Consider the following 23,732-nt stretch of genomic DNA (forward strand, 5'->3'; position numbering starts at 1 on the left):
AATAATTAAATAGAATTTAATTACAGTAGGACTAGTGGTTACTCTCAGGGATTTACACCTGAGATGTTCCTAACTTCTCCAAGATAATTCCTAAAATTATTACAGTATACTTGTTTTTAAGACAAAGTTTGTTACTTTCTTAAATGCACTCTATAAAGATCTTATTTACATCTTTTCTTCCTAAATAGACATTTCAGAGCTTCAGATACTGAACATTGGGTGTCTGTATTGCATAACTGAATGAAAACACTTTTGCTTTCTTTGCTTATGTTATGATATTGCTCAGTCACTAGCACATCTTGTACAATAACAAAGGAAAATACGATCCTTGAGAATCTAAAAATACAGACTGCAAACAGAACAGTGGAAGGCAATTGACTACTTAAGTCAGTACTGTGAGCAAAGATGAAAATATCTTGTCAGTTCTGTTGTATTTTTTAATCTATTTCCAACTAGTGACACATAAGTAATTCAGCCACTGCATTCATTAGTCTTCTGAGGACATTTCCAAATAGGAAGAGTTCTGGTGCAGAGGAGCAGGGGAGGAGTGTAACAGCAAGAGTTTTTGTGAGCGGAACACAGAGGTGGTGTGAGACACAGGGCAGTGTTAAGAGTTGTGTGGCAGTTTATGGGTGAAGGAAGAGATGTGTGGTTGCCCCTTGCAGCATTTCCTGCTCAGTCGTTCCTTGTCTGTCTTTCTAAGAGATGGTTGAGATGCTAGCTCTTACTGGAATGTAAGGATATGGACACCAAGAAGTATGTAGAAACGTATGTTTCAGGAATTGGTGGCTAATAGCACATTTAAATGTGCAATTGCCACACGTGGACTGGTAGAATTAAACCCCCCAGGATCATTCTGTAAATCAGTGCACGTATTCAGCTGGAAAATGTGTCTGTTGAAACATAAGTTTGCTAGAAGTAAGCATCACGAAGCTTTTCAGTAGTTTCTATACTTTATTAAATAAAACGTCTTTCTAATTGTCAGTCTTGTGAGTACAACTTGGCAAGATGAAATGTAAGATTCAGGGACAAGGGAAGAAAATTATGTAATACTTCTCTCTCATTCCCTCCCCCAACCCCATGTTTTGCAGAGCAAAAGTCCTGCTTTTATATTTACTTAGATGTGTAAACTTACTGGGCTGTACTAGCAAAATTAGTGATGAAAGGGGTGATCTTGTTTAATATTTTGGCTTACTGCACCAACATGGAAGAATAATTTGCTTTGTTTGGAAGGTGATGTTTTAGGAGAGGGTCATTTACATGATTGGTTCTTAAGTTCAGGTTGACTATTTGTGTTCCAGCATTGTGACTGCTCTCTCTGACAAGCCCCTTAATCCTTTTCCTGCAAACTCTACGGCATTAAAATAATTGAAATGTAAGAAATCTTATAGTAAACAAATGAGAAGTTCTAATAAACATGTTAAGACCAGGCCCTTGAAGTCTGGAAGATCCAAGGGACAGAGGCAGGGAGGGGGGAGAAGAGCAGTTTGTTTGGGTTGTTTTTTGTTTTGTTTTTTTTTTTTGTTTTGCACAGTGGGGATTAAGATACACTGTACTGTGCTTTGAAAACGCAAACTGCTCATAGCTGGCATTTGAAATGTGAGAAATGCCCTGGTTAACATGTCAGCAGGTTGAGCTTCACAGGGATAATATTGCATTGGCAGTCCTGTGCAGTAGGTTATACACATGCATGTGTTCAGACTGTCTTTCAGCAAACTGTGAAGCAATATCTTAAAGCAAAAGTTATTTGGTAGAGGTGTAATACAATTTTATAACATTTATTTGCAGTGGTATGGAGTAGAGCTTTTCCTCAGATGATCAAGGCTGTAAACTCCCTCACTGTTGCATGGTAGGACTGTGATAGGTTTGAGGAAGCCCATGAAGGGTCAGGGAGGAACAGTGAGATTTTCCCCAAATCATGTACTAGGCAGTAAAGAGCAGCCGAGAGGAGAATTATGTCCTCAGATGCAAGGCTGTTTGGAGAGGCTCCTTTATGAAATTTAAATGATTCTTGGCAGCATGGCTTCTTGGAGAAATTTAAGGGCAAAGTATCTCTCTATTAATTTAAAAATGTTATTTTGTTTAATGTCTCTAGAGCTGTAGATCGCCCAATTCCCACATCAAAAATGCATGTGTGTTTTTGTTAGTACATTTATTCTGATTATTGCTTAAAAACTTTGTCTTTCAATATAGAAAATATGCAACTTTTTAAACAGTTTTTGTTGTGGAAGGAAAAAACAAGCTTGGTGGTTCTTTCTTAAGTAAGTCCATCAGAGATTCAGATTTGTTATCAAAAGTCAACTTTGGCTTTTCCCGTGTCTGAGAATCTACAATTCTTTGTGTATTTGAAAAGTTAACTTAATTTAGTATCTGTACATGAGACTGTTTTAGTGTGCTAGACCTAGGCTTCCTTGTTTCTTTGGGTGGAAGGTGACTTATGGAATGGGGGGCATATATTGCTGTTATTTTTGTTCTTTTGAGAGGACCATATTCCTTTTAGCTATCACTTCAAATTTCCTTAGACATTTCTCTGGCTAATGCTGATTTTCTTTCTTACTTTCACATACTCTTTTCTTTTAGTCTTAGCAAGTGTGGTTAACTTATCATTGTGAAAGCCTTTTGTATAGTATCTTTTCATATTTATTTCTTCTCTCTTCTGGTATAGTTTTTAGGCCGTGTTAAAAGTACCAGAAATGTCAGTAAAATCTTAACACAGAAACGCTGCTTGGCCTCTAATCACATTTTCACTTAGAGCTAGAGCTTAGGTAACTGCAGCTGTTTTGGAGTGGAAATGTGCATTTCTCCACTTCTGGTGGGCACGTTTCCTTTCCTGTCTTGGGCTTCATTACCTGGATGGTTCTGACCTGACCCCAAGTCTTGCAAATGCATTTTCCTCAGGAAAATCAGGATGGTAATTAATGACTTTCTAACTCACTCAAGTTCTTTCAAATGCTTTAAAGACATTTGTGTCCTAGAGTAAGAGATAGAAATCAGACTATGAAAGTCTTTATTCCTTGTTTGTTGGCTAGATGTGAAGTCAGGTGGAGCTTGGAGTATGATTTTGGCTCTTGCTTTTCTCATCTGCTAAAAACAAGATGTGGCCAACAATTACCTGGAATATAATCAAGAATTACAGATACTTTTGAAATATATTGATTACATTATCACTTACCAATCATTACTTCATTATATTTGTGATGTCATTCATCACTTACTGTCTTTTGGGAAGGATTTCTAGTGACTTTTAGAATACTCAAATTCTTTCTTTGCTGGAGTTCTGTGCAAGACTTGATATAGTACAGTACACTATGGCACATGATGTGGTGCAGTGCACCGCTGGGTCCTTAGGATGTTTGACAAAAACAGATACTTGCAGTGTCTCTTAAATTTCTTTTAGATTACAGGGGTTTTCTTCAAGTGGACTTGGACTTTTTCTTCCCTATTTATTAGCCTTATTTTTCAAAAACTTTTGCACTTTGGAAAATAGGATGACATCCTATTCTGAAATTTAGATAAGGGAAGATGGAAATCCCTGAAATTGCAGCCAGCAGTTAGACCTCAGTCTCTGTCCAATGCCTGGAAGACCTGGATGAAACTGTAAATTTGGATCCTGCATCAGCTTCCGTGTTCTGTTCTTATGACTGAAAGGCATTGATTGATTCAGAACTCAAGAGAATTGACTTCAGATATTTGGTTTGCTTAGTATATACAACCATGATTTTGTACACAATGCTATGTTTCTTGATCAGGTGGACTGGGAGAGACTTCTTTGTGGGTGCAGGCCTTGGATCAAAATACCCTGTTTCTCAGTTGAGTATCCTGACTTGACCTGCCAAGCTTTTGGCATCTTGTTTCTTACTGGCCTTCCAGCCTTTTCTGTTCTTTGCATAGAAAAAACTGCAGTGGGTTCTGACATACCAGTATTATGTTTAGCCTGAGCAGTTAATCAGCATTAATGTTACTGTTCTTTCCAACAGTATTTCCAAGAATGTAAGATTCTTGGAATGTAAGATTTTGTCTAAGCTATCCCTGTAAAATCTCAGAAGTTTCAAAATAAAGATGGATAAATTTCCAATCAGGGTATAAACATCCTACGAGGTTATATATGTGTGTGTATCAGTAAGAGATTAAGTTATTAACCTTAATCATTAAGTTTTCTTGTTTGTTGGAGTTCACTGGAAGTTAAAATGTAGTTCAGCTGCTTCCTTCAGGGGAAAGAAGTTCCCAAACCCTTCTTTCCTTTTATCATTAAGGAAATAATTAAAATCCAAACCCAGGCTTGTGTCCCTTAGAGATGTTTGTGCAGCTTTATTTCCTGGGGACAGGGACAGCTGTTCCTTGAGTGTGCTTTCAGAAGTAGAGAGGTGTGGCTGTCATGAAGGGAGGACCAGGAGGTCCTGGCGGGGGTGGGGCTTGGTGACCTCCTAGAGTAGTGAAGATTTGTTCCCAGACTAAGTCCCAGTAGAAGAATCATCCTCATTCTATATACCTGTCCATCAGATATGGCAACCACAAGGCAACTGGAGGCATGGGGAGTAAATGCAGCGTCTTTCTATATTTTAATGGAGAATTTCAAGTATAGTGGGAAACTATGAGACTTTTATTGCTGTATGAAGGCAAGGAATTCGTCTTTCTTACACAGCAGCCTTCTATGTGGCTTTGGAAGTGCAAAAGATTATAGAGGATGACCTAGTGTAAAAGTATATTTTGATGTGGAAGAGTATTATTGGTGCAGTCTTAAAAGTATTTCCTCAAAGAGTTGACTTCAGCTGGAGAAAAGATTCCTTTTCATTTTTTTGCATGAAAAATGCAAAGAAATGCCTAGAATAAGTAATTTCCAGTAGTTCTATCTCTGTTCTTGAAAATATTTCAGTCAATTTGTAAATATATTTTAAATTTCTGTTCTTTTTATTTTTTGTTACAGGAGCTAGAGTTAATGCCAAAGACAGCAAATGGTTGACTCCTTTACATAGAGCTGTAGCATCTTGTAGTGAGGTATGTTGCTCTTTTTGACTACTTTGTGTTAAAACAAGACATCTCAAATTACCTTCTGCCCATTGTTCATTTTTTAAAATGTGAAGCTACTCCAAATGTTTGGAATTGCAGAACATTTTTGCAGCGGTTTGGCCTGTTGAGGGTATATATATATGTATATCTCTTGCTTGAGCACTAAGAAAGGAGGACAGCTATAAACTTTGAGTTCTCAGCTTTGCTCTCTGTGACTACCCTAGCAGAGGACTCTGTGTGCAGCGTCCTCAAGTCCAGTTTACTTCTCCTAGGGTAACCAGAATGGCTCAGCAGGAGGGAAGTACAGATGAATTAAGATTTAGAACAACTTTTACAGCATGTTCTTTGCATTTCTTTATTTTTTTACATGCTTATCTGTTCAGGCATTGAAGAAATAAAAAGTTCTATAAAGGCTTGCCAGTGTCTTTTTAAAAAAGTGATTAATTAATAGTATTGAATATCACTTTAAAAATTTTAAGTGGAATGTAGACTGTTTCTCGAAGTCTTCCAGTTATACAGTTGTGAGAATATAATAATGCAAGAAATCACTTTGTTATTGTTTCTCTGTGGTGGTTGTCCTAATAAAAAATTTAAATGCCTGTAGAAGATCAAAACAAACAGGGAAATGCTGAGCTTGTTATGTGGAAGAGTTTATGCAAAACCATCTCCTTTGAGAGCCTGAATCAAATTGATGCTCATTTCAGTACGTCTCAAATAAAGGTTTTTTATTAGTAAATTTTTGTTTGGGAAGATAGAATTGAATATTTTAGTTTTGACAAGCATTGAGCTTCAAGCATTTGATCCATGAGCTGTCTAAATAAGCCTTGTTTCAGTTTTTGCTTTTGAATTCCCTGGATAAATTGCAGTATTTTGTCACTAGCATTAATAGCAAAGTTATGTAGAGATCATGTTATTCAAAAAAACAGCATTTGAAAATGAATCTTCAAGGGCGCCTTATTCCCAAATGCTGTTTGTTCTTGGGATATTTTTAGGCTGTTCCTTTGGGAGCTGACCGAAGCACCAAATGCTGCGTTCTTCAGAGCTGAGGAACAATAAAAGCTCTCCACATCAGTAATGCTTGCAGAGGCAGAGGAGTGCTGCAAACAAACTGGGTTTAAATGATAACTTCAAGAAATTCAAGCCACGGCCATAGTTATTTTTAAATATGGAAGATTTTAAACAAAATATTAATCAAAGGCAAACAAGACAAGTAAACCAGTCAGATGTTTGGTAGACGCTTGTCAGAATTCTCTATTTATAAACACAGTGAATCGTGGGAGCCCATATACATGGTTGATATGTGTAAGCACTGTATTCTAGCTGACAGACCTATATGGGTTTGGGGCACTGGATAAAAAGCTGTAATAAAAATACTTGATAATGATTTCATTAAAACTTCTGGACTCTTGAAGTAAGGACAGCTGCAATTAAACAAGGACACTGAAACTTAAAAAATAGCTGGAGTTATGGATTTAGCTGTCAGCTGCACAAGTTCAGGCAGCTTCATGTCAAGACAGTCACATTTTTATTTGTGTGTGCCTGTTGCAAATTAAAAAAAAAACCAAACCCTAAGTAGATTCAGTCATGAAATTCATTAATGCATACGCACATAAAAATGAGATTCGTTATTTTTATACTAATGTTATGGTGCTTCCTTCTGCAAAAAAGGTAATAGCTGTTCTAAAATTTCCTTGTTCTGATATGATATTTCTTACTATTTGGGTTAAAAATACAAGAGTTAAAATATAATTAGTTTTTTAAAGTACTAAATCTACTTCAGTTTCTCAGAGAGAAGAAGACCTATTCAATTTTCTTATTCAATTACAAGCCTGTGATGCAGTATTTTCACTTTTGTGTTTGTTCCTATGTAATTTTTTATGGAAAGTACAAGAAATTTAAACATTTTAAATATGATTTATTCTAATATAAATAGGATCAATACTGAGTTAGCATTCTGCTCACAGCTGAGAATAGTACTTTACTATTGTACCACAGTGTAATTCAAAAGCTCTAGTAACAACTTGTGGTAACATGTTTTAAGTTCAAAGTGGTAATCAATTATTTGTATGCTCAGTGACTGAGTTGGCAGTCGCCAAAAGCAATTAGTGAATCGTGGGAAGGTCACACAGCTGATGCAAAATGCAATATTTATCATCATGTTGATACTACCAACACGTTTATTTTTTTATGCATTCCAATTGCGTGCGCATATTTTAATGGGATTTGTTTATCTTGCTGTAAGAATTACAGTCTTATTTGTCAGATTTTCACAGCTTGTAACAAAAGGAAATGAATAATCATTTGAGAGATGGAGTTCAGTGGAATATTTTGAAACGGTTTTCATGAGTTTTGCAACAGTGTATGTTGAAACTTCTTGTGACCGTGCACTGTTTTATCTGTGGTTCTCTAAATGTGCATTTATTCATCTTGAGTTTTGCCATTTGTAGACTTGGTCAGTTGAAAAATTTTGCTTGGCAGATAGATGAAAATTCATTATAAGTTCATAGTACTTCACTAATCCTTGGCTAGGGAATCTACTAATGGAAGAAATCCTAGGGTGGTTAATTAAACTTTGGAAATCAGTTGTGATGACAAAACAATTTTCCATGTGGCTTAAGGAACTAGATTAAAGACCTGGAAATGGTTGGTTTGGTTAAATCATTCATGTCCTTGAGAACATCCCCAAGTCTGGATTTATGATGAAGTACAAATCCCAAAGTGTCCCAAAGATTATGTTTGCAAATGAACAAATTGTAAAGAGTTGTTTTCCACTGTACTGTCCTTAAATCCAAGGCTGTCATTTGAGATCTTTACTAAGTGGCTTGGTTTTTTTGTAAATGCTTTCAGGATGCTGTTCAGGTGTTGTTAAAGCATTCAGCAGATGTCAATGCTCGTGATAAAAACTGGCAGACACCCCTCCATATAGCAGCTGCAAACAAAGCTGTGAAGTGTGCTGAAGCTTTGGTGCCTCTCCTAAGCAATGTAAATGTGTCTGATCGAGCAGGCAGAACTGCATTGCATCATGCAGCCTTCAGTGGACACGTTGAGGTAAAAGTTAATTTTCTTAACTTGTTTTCCACTCATCATTCTGTCCCTCACATTTCTGATGTTTCATTTTTGAGTTTAAAACCATTTCTCCCCAATTCCCTCAGAAAACCCCAATGCCTATTTTGTATTTGAATTTGTTTTTTGTATTCATTTCTGTGCAGAAAGGTTGTGGAAAATAAATGTTACTTCATTTAATTGGAAGTTTATTACAGTATTCACTTTTCTTACGACAGAAGCAAATTTGTCAAGTTAAGTGGAATTAAATTAGTAACAGCTAAATTTAGAATGGGAAAAACAGGATATTTTTCTGTTCAGTAAATAGTGAACATAGAGAATATGTTGTCACTGAAGTTTGGAGGAAATATATGTATTAAGCTCTGACTCAGTAGTCCCTTAGTAATAACATGAAGATTTGAAAGATTTCATGGCTTTGCCATATTTAGCTGAGAAGTGTTGTTGTTGACATCAAGTTTTGTGTTCCTTACAGTCAGTTCATTGTGACAGCCATTTTTTTCAAACGTACAGAATATTCAAAACCCAGCACATTTAAATGCTCTGAAAAGGCATAAATTTTTGTTTTCTTTTATGGTTTTCTCGGTTGAAGCAAAGTTTTCCATTATGAATAGAAGATTTCTCTTCTTTATCTCAGATGGTCAGCTTACTGTTGTCTAGAGGGGCCAATATTAATGCATTTGACAAGAAAGACAGACGAGCTATACATTGGGCAGCATATATGGGTATGTACATATTTCAGTTGATTAATACTGTAGTAATAAAGAAAAATCATCTCATGTTTTGTGGTTTTACATATTTCTAGGAAAAATATTTGCATTGTAAGCATTTAGGTTATCTGTGTCTGCCAAAAAAAATCAATAGTATAGTTCAAATTGTCTTGTAAATGTGTATTTTGTGGTGAGGAAAATCAATTTGTTGGAAAAAGAAAAGTAAGGTAAGTAGTTTTATTCTTCAGAAAGGAGGAACTATGTTCTTCAGTCAGCAAGTCTAGTCACAGGTGGAAGAATTTTGCAGTAATGCTAAACAAAAAGTAAGCAGTTAATACAAGGGGCACCTGAAACAGAGGATCATTACAGCATCCTCAGGGATTGTATTTTCAAAGAATATTTCATCTCTGAAACGACAAATTCTTGCCTTGCCATTCTTATTCCAGGAGAGGATAATTATTGTTCTTATGGTCTTGATCAATGCCCTGGCAATACTGTCAGAGTAATGTTCTTCCTTGCCTTTTATCAGACTTGAAAAGAATTGAATGTGCCATTGAATTATGAAGTGATCATCACAGCATAATGTTCTTAATTTAATATTTGAAGCTGGATGAGATTGCACTTCAGGTACCGATACCAGTGCTTGAAACCTCAGAAGTTAAAGAACAATCTTCATTATTGATCTAATGTTCTTTGCAATATTTTGCATTAGTGTTTTTTAATGTACTTACATCTGCAAAGCAATGTCTGTGACAATCTGTCCAGCCACCTTACTGAAGGTGGTTATTTGCAAAATTTTGTTGAATGAAATTGGTGCATGAAATGTCAGCAAACTGACAAGTGTCAATGAGAGGCCAGAGACCTCTGGCTTGTGCATACCTTGATGAGAGAAAAGTCTTCAGTTTTTCAGATAAGCTACATTTATTCCAATTTTAATCAGTGCTGTTTTGTAGACCATTGACAGGAAACTCTCTTAATGAACAGTCTATGGGCACGAAAAATGTAATTTAACTGATGTTGATCTACCTAAATATCCTTATAGACAACAGAGAAGAAAAAGCTTTTGAAAGTCTTCAATCAAAGTAAAAAAAAAAAAAAATTACATTCTCTCTCACAATTTAGAGCCATTGTACATTGCTCCAGTTGTTTGGAGAACACCTTAAAAGCTTTCCACCATGTAAAACTGATCATAAAATAAAAAAGTTATGCTTTTTGTCACTCTACTATAAATAACTTTCTAGGGTTATATCCATTGTTTTCGCTTCCTTCCTGCTTTTCACCCGGCTCCATTGCTGTCCAGCTGCAAAGCTGCGACTCAAATGGACTTACATTCCTGTGTGCTGGTGTTGCCCTCATTGGTGCACTGGGATGTCTCTGCAGCACTTCTCACGTCAAGTACCTTGCTCTTCTCTCTGAGAGTCTTCCACTGATTGCTGCTTGCCTTTTCAGTGCAGGTCAGGGTGGTTTTTTTTGTTTTTTATCTTCTCTTTAAACTTTTTTTTGCCACTGTTCTCTTCACTGTCTCTATTCCTGTCACAGCTTTCAATATCTTTTGTACTTCTGTCTCTCATGTAGGGCTTGTTTTCATTCTGATCCCCATTGTATTTTGGTCAGAAGATGAGTATCATGTTTGCATTTCTCTTTCCCTTCTTTCCTACTGTACTGAGGTAATTAAGTGAAATATTATTGCAGCACTTCACATTGCACTGGTAAAGTCTTATGATTTTTGTTGGTATAGCTAGGTGAAATGGTGTTTTGTGTGCTGTTGGGTATGCAGCATAAAATAACTATCACAGTGTCTGCATGTTTATAAAATAGCTTTGTCTATATTCCTTTGGGTAGGCACTTTATATTCAAACTTTTGCAAATTCTCTTAACTGCTTAAAAAGCAAAGACCCACACTCTTTGTGAGGCACTTAAACTGAAAGCTGGATTTGATACTTTCTACTTAGATGTCTGACTGGATAAGTATAAACATAAGTATTCACTGTGTCCCTCATCACTTCTTTAACTAAGGAAAGGGTGTCACTAGAAAGGTAAAATAAAGAGGCCCCATGTGTCTGTATGGGTCAGTTACAGAGGTAAAGCACCAAGTGTATTGTGGTCTGTTAAACTCACATATTTCTTTATTCTGCAGACTTTGTCATGACTGTCCATGTGTTTTCAGTGATGACGTGGCAGTTAAATTAACTACGGAGCAAGAATGACAGATACTTGGTTATGCAATTTTCTTGGCTTCTTCGCAGGCAGTGTCACAAGTGCCTACAAGCAGAGGAGGAGCATGTGGGCATGGAGGGGGAAAGCTCATTGCCCTTTGCAGCAGTGATGGGTGTTGGTGTTGGGGTCCCTGGCCCAAAGCTGGCAGTGAGAGCTACTGCCCACCACCTGAGGGTGGGCTCCCTGCCCTCTCTTCTCTTTTCTGCCTGGAACTTCCCCACGTCACTCCTTCCTCATGATCCCAACTCGACTCTTACTCTCCTTCCATTGTCTTAGGAGAGCAGCTGATGCTTTTAAAAGGCTGCAGCTCCTCAAAGACCATCTGAGTCAGTCTTTAAAATAGAGCTTTACTAAATCCTGTATGATGTGGCTTAACATTTTAAATGTTTTATGGGTAAAGGAAGTTGGACTGGAGGGATATATTTTTATGTACTAGTAGAGTATTTTCTTCTTTTTGTATTTGCATCTGTTTTTCAAAGTTTCTGCCTAAGATTTAAAAATCCTAATGGGCATGTTTGGAATTGGGGTGATGGTGGAAGATTGACAGTCATATTGTCTCTCAAGTTGTTAATGTAAATTTGCAGTAAATATTTAATAATGGCAAAGTTACTTTGCCTCTTTAGTTCTCAAGTCTTAAAATAAACCCTTCTGTGTAAGCAGAGGACAAGACTGTGTTTTGAGTATACAAATTTATTTTTGCAATGTAAATGCTATGATTGGGTGTGGTGTGTGGAGATGATTACTTTGTGTTGCTTTTATAGTTTATTATAGGATTAGGAAACAGGAACAATTCTTTGTTTTTCACATTAAGGTCCAAAGGAGTAATGTCTTGATATGTTATAACAATTTTAGAATTACTAAGTTTGCAAACCTGTGCTGGTTAATAAAAAATGATGCTTCATTTTATTTTTCTTTATTATTTTAGGTCATATTGAAGTTGTGAAATTACTCGTGACCCATACAGCTGAAGTGACATGCAAAGACAAGAAATCATATACACCCTTACATGCTGCAGCATCTAGTGGAATGATTAGTGTAGTCAAATATCTTCTGGATCTTGGAGTTGATGTAAGGAAAAATAAAACAAAATGGGAAATAATTTTTTGAATTGTTTGAAATGCTCTTGTTAGTACTGTAGCACACTGTTTATTTAGGGACGGGTTATGATATAGTGAAAGTATGCGAATGAAGATCTCTGGAAGTACTACTTTTTCTTTTATAAACCCTCATTTCTCCATTAAGAGAAAACCTCCTTAAGAGCTTTGCAGATTTTGCACAATAATTTGAAAATAAGTGTGTATTTAATAGGGCTTTTTGTTTATTTGGCATTTCTTGCTCTTAATGCATTGGACTGGAAGTCAGGAAATAGGAATTCCGATCCTAGCTTTGCCACACAATCATATTTGAAGTGCAGGAAATCCAGTGCTTTTGCTTCAGTTGGTAAAATACAGATGGTACTGACTTTCTACATGACATAAATGTTAGAAAATACTAAAAATTGTGAGAAACTTCAATACAACAGTGAGGCCATATTAATATTGAAATGTAAAATAAATTAAAAGGTTCTACAGTACCTTCCTGCAGAAAGCGTGTTAACAGTGAACTGTGAAACTGTGTAAGAAATCTACATTGTGAGTCACCATCTTAGTCTTGCAAGGCTGGAGATTGCAGCTCAAGCTCTGTATTGAGAAGTAGATCAGAATTCAGTGTCATGTTGTGTACAACAAGAAATTCTGTTTCTATATGCACACACACAAAGCCTCTTTGACCTCTGTTTTTAATGAAAACTTGCAATGCTGTTTTATAGAGGTCTGTGCTATGCTTTGTAGCATCTGTGCAAATTGCCACAGTTGATATTTTTGGCATGTGTGTATTCTCTTAAGCTGCATACAGGAAGCTGGTGTGGAGACAATTGGAGGAGGTTGGCTCGCTTGTAAAGCAATCATACTCTTCCCCAGGACACAGATCTCAATCAAAATGCTATATCCAGAACTTGCTTTTAATTTGTGGTTGTGAAGAGTTCCAAAACTTAATCTCATGACATGCAATTTTTTCCTTTGTTAGAATTAAATGCTGCATTAAGTACAGCTTTTAGCCTACTAACTAATCTTGGGGTTTTTTTCTCTTACAGATGAACGAGCCAAATGCCTATGGAAATACTCCTCTCCATGTAGCTTGTTACAATGGGCAAGATGTTGTAGTGAATGAACTCATAGACTGTGGTGCTAATGTAAATCAAGTGAATGAGAAGGGGTTTACACCTTTGCACTTTGCTGCTGCGTCGACACATGGAGCATTGTGTTTAGAGCTCTTGGTCTGCAATGGAGCAGATGTAAATATAAAGGTAGGTGTGTCCAAAGCCATCCATTCACGCTTAAAAGTGCTGTACATCTTTATCAGAGGTAGTTTTTTCAAAAATACTTGTTTTGATAACATGGAGTGGTTCCCACTGATAGATGGAGTATTTATATGAAAAGTACTACAGTGAAAATGAGCCAGTATGTTGCTTCAAGAAACTTGATCTGAATCTGGAAACCTCAATGGGATGTATTATATAGCCCAAAAGGATGAAGGAGAATGACAATACTGTCTGGTCAATCTCGATTACATTTAAATGTCAGAGTTCTGTATGATTTGTTTTCCCTAGTCTAGCCATATAAGTAAGAGCAAATAGTTTAAAAAAATGCAAAAGTACATGTTTTTCTTATAAATAAATAACATGAATCAAATCAAGGCTATTTCAGGGAAATGTGTATGAACTGGCTAATTGCTGGAGCAGTTGAAGAGATGATAATGTTAGATCTTAGAATCTAATTAGGGAGATTTGGGAAGGGTGTATTAAAAATACAAGTATAAGTAGATCAGGCCTTGGGAAGTAGATGGAAAGTCTGAAACAGCTGGTGTTCTAATTACTCCAGCAAAATTGTGTGAGCAAAGTCACATCTCTTTCACATCTCTTACTTGGTCACAAGTCTTTGACTGCAGAACGTTCCTTAGAATCCAGCCTCATTGTAGGTAGAATTTAAAACAAGCGAGTTTCAAAGGAAGCCATATCTTTTATTGTCTTCTCCAGTGTGTAGGGTAAGGTCTTGAGATGTGTAAGAGAGATGTAAGACCTTCTGTTTTGTATTATGTTGGTTTTTACTCTAGTAATGAAAACTTAACTGTGTTCAGAAATATTTAGTGGCAGTATCTGGTGTCTTGGCAGGTTTTAGGCTGAGGGAAGTGGGAAATGGGTATATGGAATGAATAGTCCAAGTGTTCCTTATGGCAAAATGCCTGGTTGCGTGAACTGTCACCCACATGTAGTATGAAGAGAATTATCTGTTGTTTAATTTCTTGAGAAAAAAAATGGGGAAAAAAATCTGCTTAATAGATTTATGCTTGAATTTCAGCACAATCTGTGCAGGAAGTGAATGTTAGAATAACATAATAGTAAAATTTCTTTTAAAAATCTTGGGATTTGTGGTTCACTTCATGAAAGCAGTGATTTTTACAGTGATTCATGCTGATTTTCGGCTAACTAATTCCAAAATACAATTTTGTATCTATTGTTAGTACAAAACTCAGAGCCAACTGAAAATTTGGGAGTAGTTTAAAAATAAGCTCTTTGATGTGGAAAAATCCTAAATGTATGTCCCTGCTCACTGTAACATATATTTAGACATGCAGCTCATTTAATGAAAATGTTCATAACTCAGTTGTGGAAAAATTCATCACCAAAGTGCCCTGCAGAAGTAAGGAGCTGTGTTACAGGGTTTATTGCCAACTTGTCCTAAAATATCCAGGTCACAGTCCATTTATTTTTGTTGCCAGCTTTCTGCTCTGCATAATGTCCCACGCTGCATATGACTGAGTGTTCAATGTTGCAGGGCTGGCTGACTTTTGTCCTACATTCTTGAAACATCATTTTTTCAGTAAAGTGTGGTCTGCCATGAAAATAATCCCACAATGTTAAATATACTAATGATTATATTTGTGTGTTACTCACACAAATAAGAACAAAGGAGAGCTTATAGCGCTTTCTAGTACCTGAAGGGGGCCTACAAGAGAGCTGGAGAGGGGCTTTGTGCAAGGGCATGGAGTTACAGGACAAGGGGAAATTGCTTCAGACTTTGAGGGTAGGTTTAGATTAGATATTAAGAAGAAATTCTTTACTGTAAGGGTGGTGAGGCCCTGGAACAGGTTGCCCAGAGGAGCTGTGGATGCCCCAGCCCTGGAGGTGTTCAATGCCAGGTTGGATGGGGCTTAGAGCTACTTAGTCTAGTGGAAGGTGTCCCTGCCCATGCTAGCGGGGTTGGAGCCAGATGATCTTTAAGGTCCCTTCGTACCCAAACTGTTCTATGATGCTATGACAAATATTAACAAGCCAAGAATTACTGTTTTTCTAAATGCGGGGCTGCAAGGGTTCGTGACTTTGTGCATATTTCTGATGTGGAAGAAAGAAGTGGGCAGGGCTCCATTTCAGAAACAGCATTTACGAGCTTTAGCTATAGGTTGGTCGTAATTAAAATGTGTTAATTTTGTACACATCAAAACTCTTAAGTGCAAAATTAAGCAAGTAGGGCTCTGTAGGCATTTTAAGCAATTATAGCTTGAAAACAGCATTTATCTCCTGTTTCCTCATCAAGGTGTTGTAATTCTGTTAGTAGTATTTCTGTGGTTTTATACCAGTATGACTGAATTTGGCCTGTAAATTTGCACCTGAAGGCGTGAACAGCCTTACTTTGCATGTGAAAACTTAGCACTTGCACTGTGGAAAAGTGCAAGAACTGAGGCAAAAGAAAACAATTTCCAAGTCAACTTCTGCTTCCCTGGAAAGGCCTATAAAGATAAATCTTGGATTTAATCAGAAGAGCAATCCCTAAAAAAAAATAGAGTATGTTGTGTAACTAAGAATGAATTGTGGATTTAAAATGAGATGGAATTAGGGTGTTCTTACTAAATATTTATTGAAACCAAGCCTGTTCAGTTTCCAAATACTGAGGCTGAAGTTCAAAGTAGTTCTTAAAATGGTTATATGATCTATTTTTCATCATAATTATATTGCTTGTGGAAGCTGATTCAATCATTTCCTCCCATGTGCAACTGTTCCTGTTTCAGAGGTAATGGAGTGGATATGGATGCTAATCTAGGTGCTGACTAGACAGTACTATTAAAGCACTTCCTGCTGTGGATGACTTAGTGGGGAGAGCAAAATGGAAATACTCTTATTCTTGATGGCAGATAGAGGGGAAGTTCTTGTGCCTATCTGTGAGTGCTGGCCTCATGTTAGGAAGGGGTTATGTAGCAGAAGATAATGGAACAGTAGAAATAAACATATTTCTACATTAAAACATAAAAAGCCCATATGCCTTTTATCACCTCTGGACATAATTTCCTACTTGTTTTCATAGCCTTGTCAGTGTCCACTGCAGAACAGTGAATCTTGTTAAGTATTGCTCATTACTGCAGCACTCCCTCTGCACTATTCAGGATTTCCATGCATGGAAGAACACATTGAAATGAGTATGTAATGGGACAGTATTAATTGTTTTATGGACCCTATTGCTGCTTGAAAATTCAGTGACCTAAATAGAAAAAGTTTTTTACTTCCATTGGTGGTACTAGAACATAAGAATTGTTGCTAGGGGGAGATTTCATTTGGAGGAATGCTGTGACATGATAGACCCACATTTCCTCTCCCTCCGTGAAGTTCAGTAGTCTGAGTACAGTTAATATGTGAGTAATCACTCAATAAGACACCATGTGCTGTGTATCATGTCTGTCTAATTGCTGTTCTTTGCAAATTTTCTATGATCTAAGTATTTTGTGGATGTATTTTCTCTAGTGATAGAAGAGATTAGGGTGATTTCTTTCCTGTTACCACATTTAGCTGAGTTTCAATGAAGACAACAAAAATTATCGTTAGCCCATAGCTGTCCTGTCATGTGCTGTGATCCTGTCTGATCTCATTAAATCACACAGCTGTAGGTAGCTTGATATTTAGATAGAAGGTCTTAAAGGCATAAAGAAATGGAAATTGAAGCAAAAGTTTTGAAGATACCTCTCTGCTTATGCAGTCCAACCTCCTGGCATCTCAGGAAATAGTGATTTGCTTAATAGAGCCTTGATATTTCATTGCTTAAAGAAATGTTTGCTACTGGTTCTGGTCCTAAATATACTTTTCTAGTGACAGTGTTTTAGAATGGAATTCTGAATGCAATCCTATACCTAGAAGTTCAGCTTCAACATGGGAATTGTCTTCATTTAATTTTTCATTTGCATGTGGAAAATTATTTTGTAGCTTATTTTGCTGTTATTTGCAAGATCTTACTGAAGTTTTCTTGTGAGGTATCTCAGTTAACCACAGCGCTCTTCAGTTTCTAATACTGTCACCATTATTCCTATGTCTTTGTGAGATGCATTGTTAGATGTATGTTTTTCAGCTCCATCTTCTTCTTCATCAGCCTTTCTTTGAGATACAGATTTATCCCATCTAAGCCAGTGAGACTGCAGGCTACTTTTATCTGCGCCCTGAAATTCTTCTGTTATTTCACTAAGCTTATTTTATATATTTTTCTTTAAATTAATAGATTCTATAGATTCTTCGGGTTAAAGAAGGATAAAAGTCAGGGGGAAAAGTCATCAGATGTCTAATAGTTGTTTTAAATTAACTGGACACACAGACTTTTAATGGTTGGATAAAGAGACAAGAACTAAACTGTAGGGGAAAAGATGAAAAAAAATTGCAGCACAAAGATTGCTTGGGGAAGTTGTGACTTATGGTGTGTTTATTTGGCCTTTTCTTAAGGCCTCCAGTAACAGAATTAAAATTGGTTGTCTAACTGCTCACAAGGATTTCAACCCCATTTTCTGTGTTTATTTGCATCTGCTGTAGATATGTGGATGTTGTCTTTTGGATTATTTATGGACAAAGAAATCTGCTAACTGGAAGATCTGGAGATAACTTGACTTTCCTTATCAAGCATTGTATTTCTTTCAATCTAGGTTTGAGAAGACAGTGTTTCATGTAATTGTATTGTTATGCTGCTCTAGGCAGTGACACAAGAAAGAATTCCACATCCATCCCTAAAAGGGTTTCCAGCAGACTTTCAGTGTCACATCCATAGAACCATGTCCATTTGGTGTCAAAGGGAGAGTAAAGATGGGACGACACTTCTGCATATGACAGCAATTTGTGATATTTCAATACATATGTTCATATATGTTCCCCTACCATCTTTGTCTAATTTAACTTTGTATTTTGTGAACATTTCATACTCTTCAAAGCCATCATTGAAAATGTAGATGTGGTATGCATGTGCATTCAAGGGTCCTTTGATTTTCTGTGTCGTGTTTGCAATTTTTTGAGTGCGTGTGTAGGAACATTTTTCTGCAGTAAAGCTTTCCCATTACCTGTGATAAGTATGAGGGGAAAATCCTTCTAAAGTAAAACAGAGGAAAAAATGGGTTTGTAAGTTCATTGAGACTGAGCTGTTAAAAACTGATTTCCTTATGTGTTACTGTTGGCCTGCTTCAAGGATGTCTTACTGGGTGAATGACTAAGTGCACATTTAAGATGTTCATTTCAAATGTGTGGTATCTAGTAGGGTTGAATAGTTCTACCCTAGGATTACTTGTGGTTTATGATAAATTGCTTACAAACATCACTTTACAGAAATTTCCAGGAAACACATGAGCTTTGTAATGTGTTGTCTTCTAATATAATGTGTAAACCTCTCTAGTAAATGCAGCTACTTTCTTTCAGGAAACAAACTTAAAACATTGTTTTATTTTAGCCTTGGGAAGGGGAGGAGTTGGACATAGACTTGTTGCTGAAATTGTGTGCTGTCATCATCCTCGTGAGAGTTATTATCTTAAGGACATAGGTGTGAGTGAGTGGGCATCCCTGAGTTGTTACTTGCAGCTGGAAGAGTGACTTAGAGCAGCTCTTGGGAAAAGCTTGCCGTGTCATGCTGGCTTGTCACTGCCAGCATCTGTCTGGCAAAAGTGCCTAGAAACAATTTAAAGGATGGAGTGTAGAGAGAAAAAATAAAAAGAAGTGTCCTTTTTGTTGGTTTGGGGTTGGGGTTTTTTTTGTCAGTTCTGATTAATTGCTGTTACTGGCCATAAGTAAACATGGGATTTCTTTTTCTTTTCCAGAGTAAAGATGGGAAAACACCTTTGCACATGACAGCGATCCATGGTAGATTTTCAAGATCCCAAACCATCATTCAAAATGGTAAAAAGAGGGAGGGGGTATTTTTGTCATAAGCTTTCGAGTTTGGATATTTTCATCCTTTCGTATTGGTAACAACATACTTGTAGGAGCTAGGGTGGGTTGGACGGTCGGGACGGACGGAGACGAGAGATCTCTGAAGTCAGATCTTGGAACATGCGGTTTGTTGCAAAGGGCGTGGGTACAGGGGCACTGCTTAGGGCTGCCAGCCGCAGCTCGGAGCAGGCCCAAGAGAGCAAGAGTGTAAAAGTAAGAGCAAGTAGGTAAAAGTGGAGTAAGAGTGAGCGAAGAGGAGGTAAGTAAGAGAGTAAGCGGGTAAGGGAGTAAGCAGAGTGGAGTGGTGAAGTCCTCGTTACAATACAATAAATCATCTTCTGTACTGAATATTCTAATTTCCACTAACCAATCTAATACAAGATACAAATCCTATAGCATTTACATACAGCCTATAAGAATTGTTATATTACCATAGAGTGTTACATCTTAACTCCTAAAAACTACTCTTTGGACCCCTTCTGCTGAGCTAGTAGGGTCTGCTCTGACCCTTGGACCTGCCTGCAAGCAGAGGGTATTGTTCAATCAAGAGGGGATTACCTTCAGTCGGCCATACCATTTTTTTCCAGTTGTTCAGTAACTAAGACTTGGTATCTCAAAGGTGGCCTTCATTTTGATGTCGCTTATAGTTTTCATATTCCCAAAATCTTTTGTCAGGCAATCATATTTATAAGGCTTTCCTGTTTCATCTTCCCCAACAATACTGATTTTTTTTTCATGTCCAGTGTTCAGTAATAGTGGTGGAGTCCGGCATATCTGTTTATAAAGTTTGATAAGTTACACTGATGAATCATTTCCTTTTCAGAATGCAGGAATATATATAGATTTGTTTTCCATAATCCAGGTTGTAGAGAGTTTGTCCCATAAGGTTACATAATAAAATGCTTTTCTCTACCACTGAAATCTGTATAGGTTTTAAGTCCAAAGTCATCAGTCATTGACAATCAATAATGTTGCTTGAATGATCATCAGGGCTATTTTTCTAACAAAGTATCTGTATGCCTAGATATACCCTTACTTAGTAATCACTTTTTATTATAGGAGCTGAAATAGACTGTGAAGATAAGAATGGAAACACCCCTTTGCACATAGCAGCTAGATATGGCCATGAGCTATTAATCAACACTCTGGTTACGAGTGGTGCTGACACTGCAAAGTAGGTAACTTTACTGACATGAATGCAAGCTGACATAATTCAGAAGTGTATTTATTAGATTAACAGAACTAGTACAATTTTTAATATCATCCTCAACTTGCAATAGGAAATAGTTTGTATATTATCCTGTGTTGTACTTGTAAGTAGCTAGTCAGTATATCACAATTTGTACCAAAACAAAGAGAAATAGAGTTTTCTGTAATCTATTTGAAGTAAAAGCTCTGAAAAGTTTAATAGGCTGTTGCACTGATAATGCATGCTGATAGCTTGGAAGGAAGTGTTTAAGATGTTAAGTTAGCTCAGTATTCTAATTAGGTGGTTTGCTGAACCCACCATGCATGTGCACTTTGGCACACAATCATGTTTGTTTTATTTTAATTGTAATGAAACTGTGATACCTGATTATGGTGTATCTTAGGCGGGGTATACATGGGATGTTTCCTCTCCATTTGGCAGCATTAAGTGGATTTTCAGACTGCTGCAGAAAGCTCCTCTCATCAGGTAGGATACTCTATTAAATTCTTACAAGGTGCTTTGTACTTCATTTTTTATTTCACAGAATAGCTTTTAATTAAATCCTAATTTAGTGATACATAGAAATCCTTATAGTTTACTGATACCTTGGGGCCAGTGCTTGTTTTTTAATGGGCAGTCCATAGTTAAAGTGAATGCAAACTTTTGCACACTTAAGTTAAAAAAAAATTCATCCAAATTGTAATAATGCGTTTATAATTTCTTTAAGACTGTGTTTTGTGCATTTCAAGTTGGCCATAGAGGTGGGATGACTGGTTCAGACCATAATGAAACTTCAAGGAGAAAGATTGATAGACTTTTTTATTACTTCATAGCGCATCCAATTTCTATTCCATGATGTCTTTAGCTTAATACAGATCAGCTATTCCTGTCTATTCCTGTAGTGGGCACCTAATGGCTCTGAAGACTCTGTGGACTGCTACATTAAGAAGCTGTTGCATTGGTAGCATGTTGTTAATCAAATGCAATGCAAACTGCACTTTTCTTTCAATGTTTGACTCCTCCCTGAAGATGTAGATGTTGGAAGGTCATTACTTCTCTTGTTGGCCAGAATCTTACGTGAATTCTGAGCTCTTTGAACTATTGCAATTCTGAGAAAGTAGATTTGTCCAAAGGAAGCTTCTGGAATAGAAGAAGAATAAGAATGAACTAAATGGTTCTATATTAATCTGAACGCACTTAATGTTTTTCGAAAAAAAGATGAGTGGGGGGAGGAGAGAGTAGGGGAAAAGGAAGAGTAAGAAATTGCTTTCCCAGCTTTATACTGTTTGTAAGGGACGCCTGGGAGAAGAACTAGAGAAATATAACTAAAACTACCTACTGGTAAGGCTTTTATTTACTATCCTGTCATGGGCAAACTTGCAAGGATTCACTTCAGGAAAGAACTGCCCAATAGTTGACAATATTTCAATTGGATGTGTTCAAAATGAGGGATACTGGCACTTTCTCCTTTCTGCACTTGATGTTGTGCTGGCTGTGCCCTTACTGGAGCTTCAGTATGGCAAAGGAAACCATGTGGAGGACTTGCAAGTGATTTTTGTGACTTTTATTTGAGTTGAGAAAACGTGGATGCAACTCTAGCCTGGAGCAGATAAGAACTTGAAGAGTATGTCCAGCCTTCAGGCTAGAAAGACTAGATACTGCTAAGAGCTTTTAGGATGGGCTCTTGGTGTGGGGATTGGTATGTGCAGAGTGTGTATCCTTTTTGGGCTTGGGAGATGTCTCCTTTATGTAAATTAAAGATCTTTGATTTTTAAATTCATTATTATTCTTGTGCAAACCTTAAGAAAATGTCACCAATCTGCCTTGTCCCGGTACTGAATGACATTCAAGTACTTAGTGATGGTAGATGAGCAACTTAGGGGTGTGGAAAGGCATCAAAGGCTATTCTTCAAACTAAACTAGTAAACTCTCTTAAATTGTTTGTTATAGAGCATTCCTATTGAAATGGGATAAGAGCATAGTGGCACATACAAAACCTGTTTTAGGGGACATGAAGTAGGAAAACAGTCTTGGAATAATAGTATTCTTGAATAACACATCTTGTGTTGTTCATTATTTATTGTTGAGTGGTTCTTAAAACTAAAAAAAAATGCCAGCATTCCCGGGTACCACAACTGGAGAATTTAGTAAATAAGTTACGTTACACAAGAGCAAGACTCTTGTGAGAGCATAGTAGTTTTCTCAAACCAAAAATGTAGCTTTGAAACCTGATTTAAATAGTACTCTTTGTGTCAAATATATGGTTAGATATGGAATTGCACAGTTAAAGTTTGTGGTCTTGGATTTGAAGTTCCACAGCTGAGCCTTTCTGGTAATAGAAAACTACAATGTTCTGTAAAGACCTCCTCTGTAAATAACTGCTGTTTTCAGCCATCACTCCAGCTCGCTAAAGTTCTTTCTTTGGGACTAAAGCACTAAACTCAAGGATAAAATTTAAGTAGCTCCTATATTTAGTGATACTGACATCCCCAAAAATTAATAATCTCTGCACAACAATGATAAATTTTAGCATATTCTTAAATTTTCATATAACCTGCATATATCTTATATTCAGTAGTAAATTGCATTGAAATATTACCAGGTAAGTAGTCTGAGACAGAACATAGCCTCAGTGCAGCTACTTGTCTTTTACTTTATCCCTTTCAGTTTTATTTAAATGCCTGTTTTTCAAAACATTGTAAATAGCAAGGTCACGTTTCAAACGAAGTAATTTTTAATGCTTGAGTGCTCTTTGCAAATAGCTGTTAAGTTTGCTTAGCAAGCATTTCTGTTAACAGCAGATGACAGCAGTTTTGTGAAAGGTGATGTTACATAATGATTTTACAAAATATTTGCTTTGTAGGTTTTGACATTGACACACCAGATGACTTTGGCAGGACTTGTCTTCATGCAGCTGCAGCTGGAGGGTGTGTAAAAGAGCATTCATGCTTTCATATTCAGTGTTTCTTTTTCAGTTGCTGATCATTCTTGTTCTTTTTTCTATTATTTCCTCTCTGCTTTTCCTGCCCTCTCCCCTTGGAACTTAAGTAAACATGAAAATAATTTCAAGATGGATTCTATCTGCAAACAAAAAAATTAATTAACTGTTCAGCTTAATAAGTTGTTGCTGGAGTACAGTGTCCAAGTATCATCAGCCTTACCTTAGGTTTATGTTTGGGGATGAACTGATTTTTTTTTTTTTTTTAAAATTCCCATGGATGATGATAAAATTTTTAGAATTTACAGCATTCAAAGATGGCATGCCCACCTCAGATCACTGTGGGACATGAGA

At 36.8% G+C, this 23,732-nt stretch overlaps 1 protein-coding gene across 4 annotated transcripts in view; it reads left to right on the forward strand.

Annotated features, from left to right (window-relative positions):
* Window positions 1–23,732, forward strand: part of ANKRD28 (ankyrin repeat domain 28) — a 118,992-nt gene that overhangs the window by 71,628 nt on the left and 23,632 nt on the right. For all 4 annotated transcript variants that reach the window (XR_002045312.3, XM_039549060.1, XM_039549059.1 and 1 more), the window contains 9 exons: window positions 4,925–4,995; window positions 7,855–8,055; window positions 8,705–8,792; window positions 11,920–12,062; window positions 13,126–13,338; window positions 19,140–19,218; window positions 20,311–20,425; window positions 20,844–20,926; window positions 23,304–23,367. Coding sequence is in view for 3 of the 4 variants with exons in the window: in XM_039549060.1 (XP_039404994.1) it covers window positions 4,925–4,995; window positions 7,855–8,055; window positions 8,705–8,792; window positions 11,920–12,062; window positions 13,126–13,338; window positions 19,140–19,218; window positions 20,311–20,425; window positions 20,844–20,926; window positions 23,304–23,367 (1,057 nt within the window). In the remaining variant the exon portion in view is untranslated. The remainder of the gene's footprint in view (window positions 1–4,924; window positions 4,996–7,854; window positions 8,056–8,704; window positions 8,793–11,919; window positions 12,063–13,125; window positions 13,339–19,139; window positions 19,219–20,310; window positions 20,426–20,843; window positions 20,927–23,303; window positions 23,368–23,732) is intronic.

This window comes from Corvus cornix, chromosome 2, assembly GCF_000738735.6.
Source record: "Corvus cornix cornix isolate S_Up_H32 chromosome 2, ASM73873v5, whole genome shotgun sequence".
NCBI classification, from domain to species: Eukaryota; Metazoa; Chordata; class Aves; order Passeriformes; family Corvidae; genus Corvus; species Corvus cornix.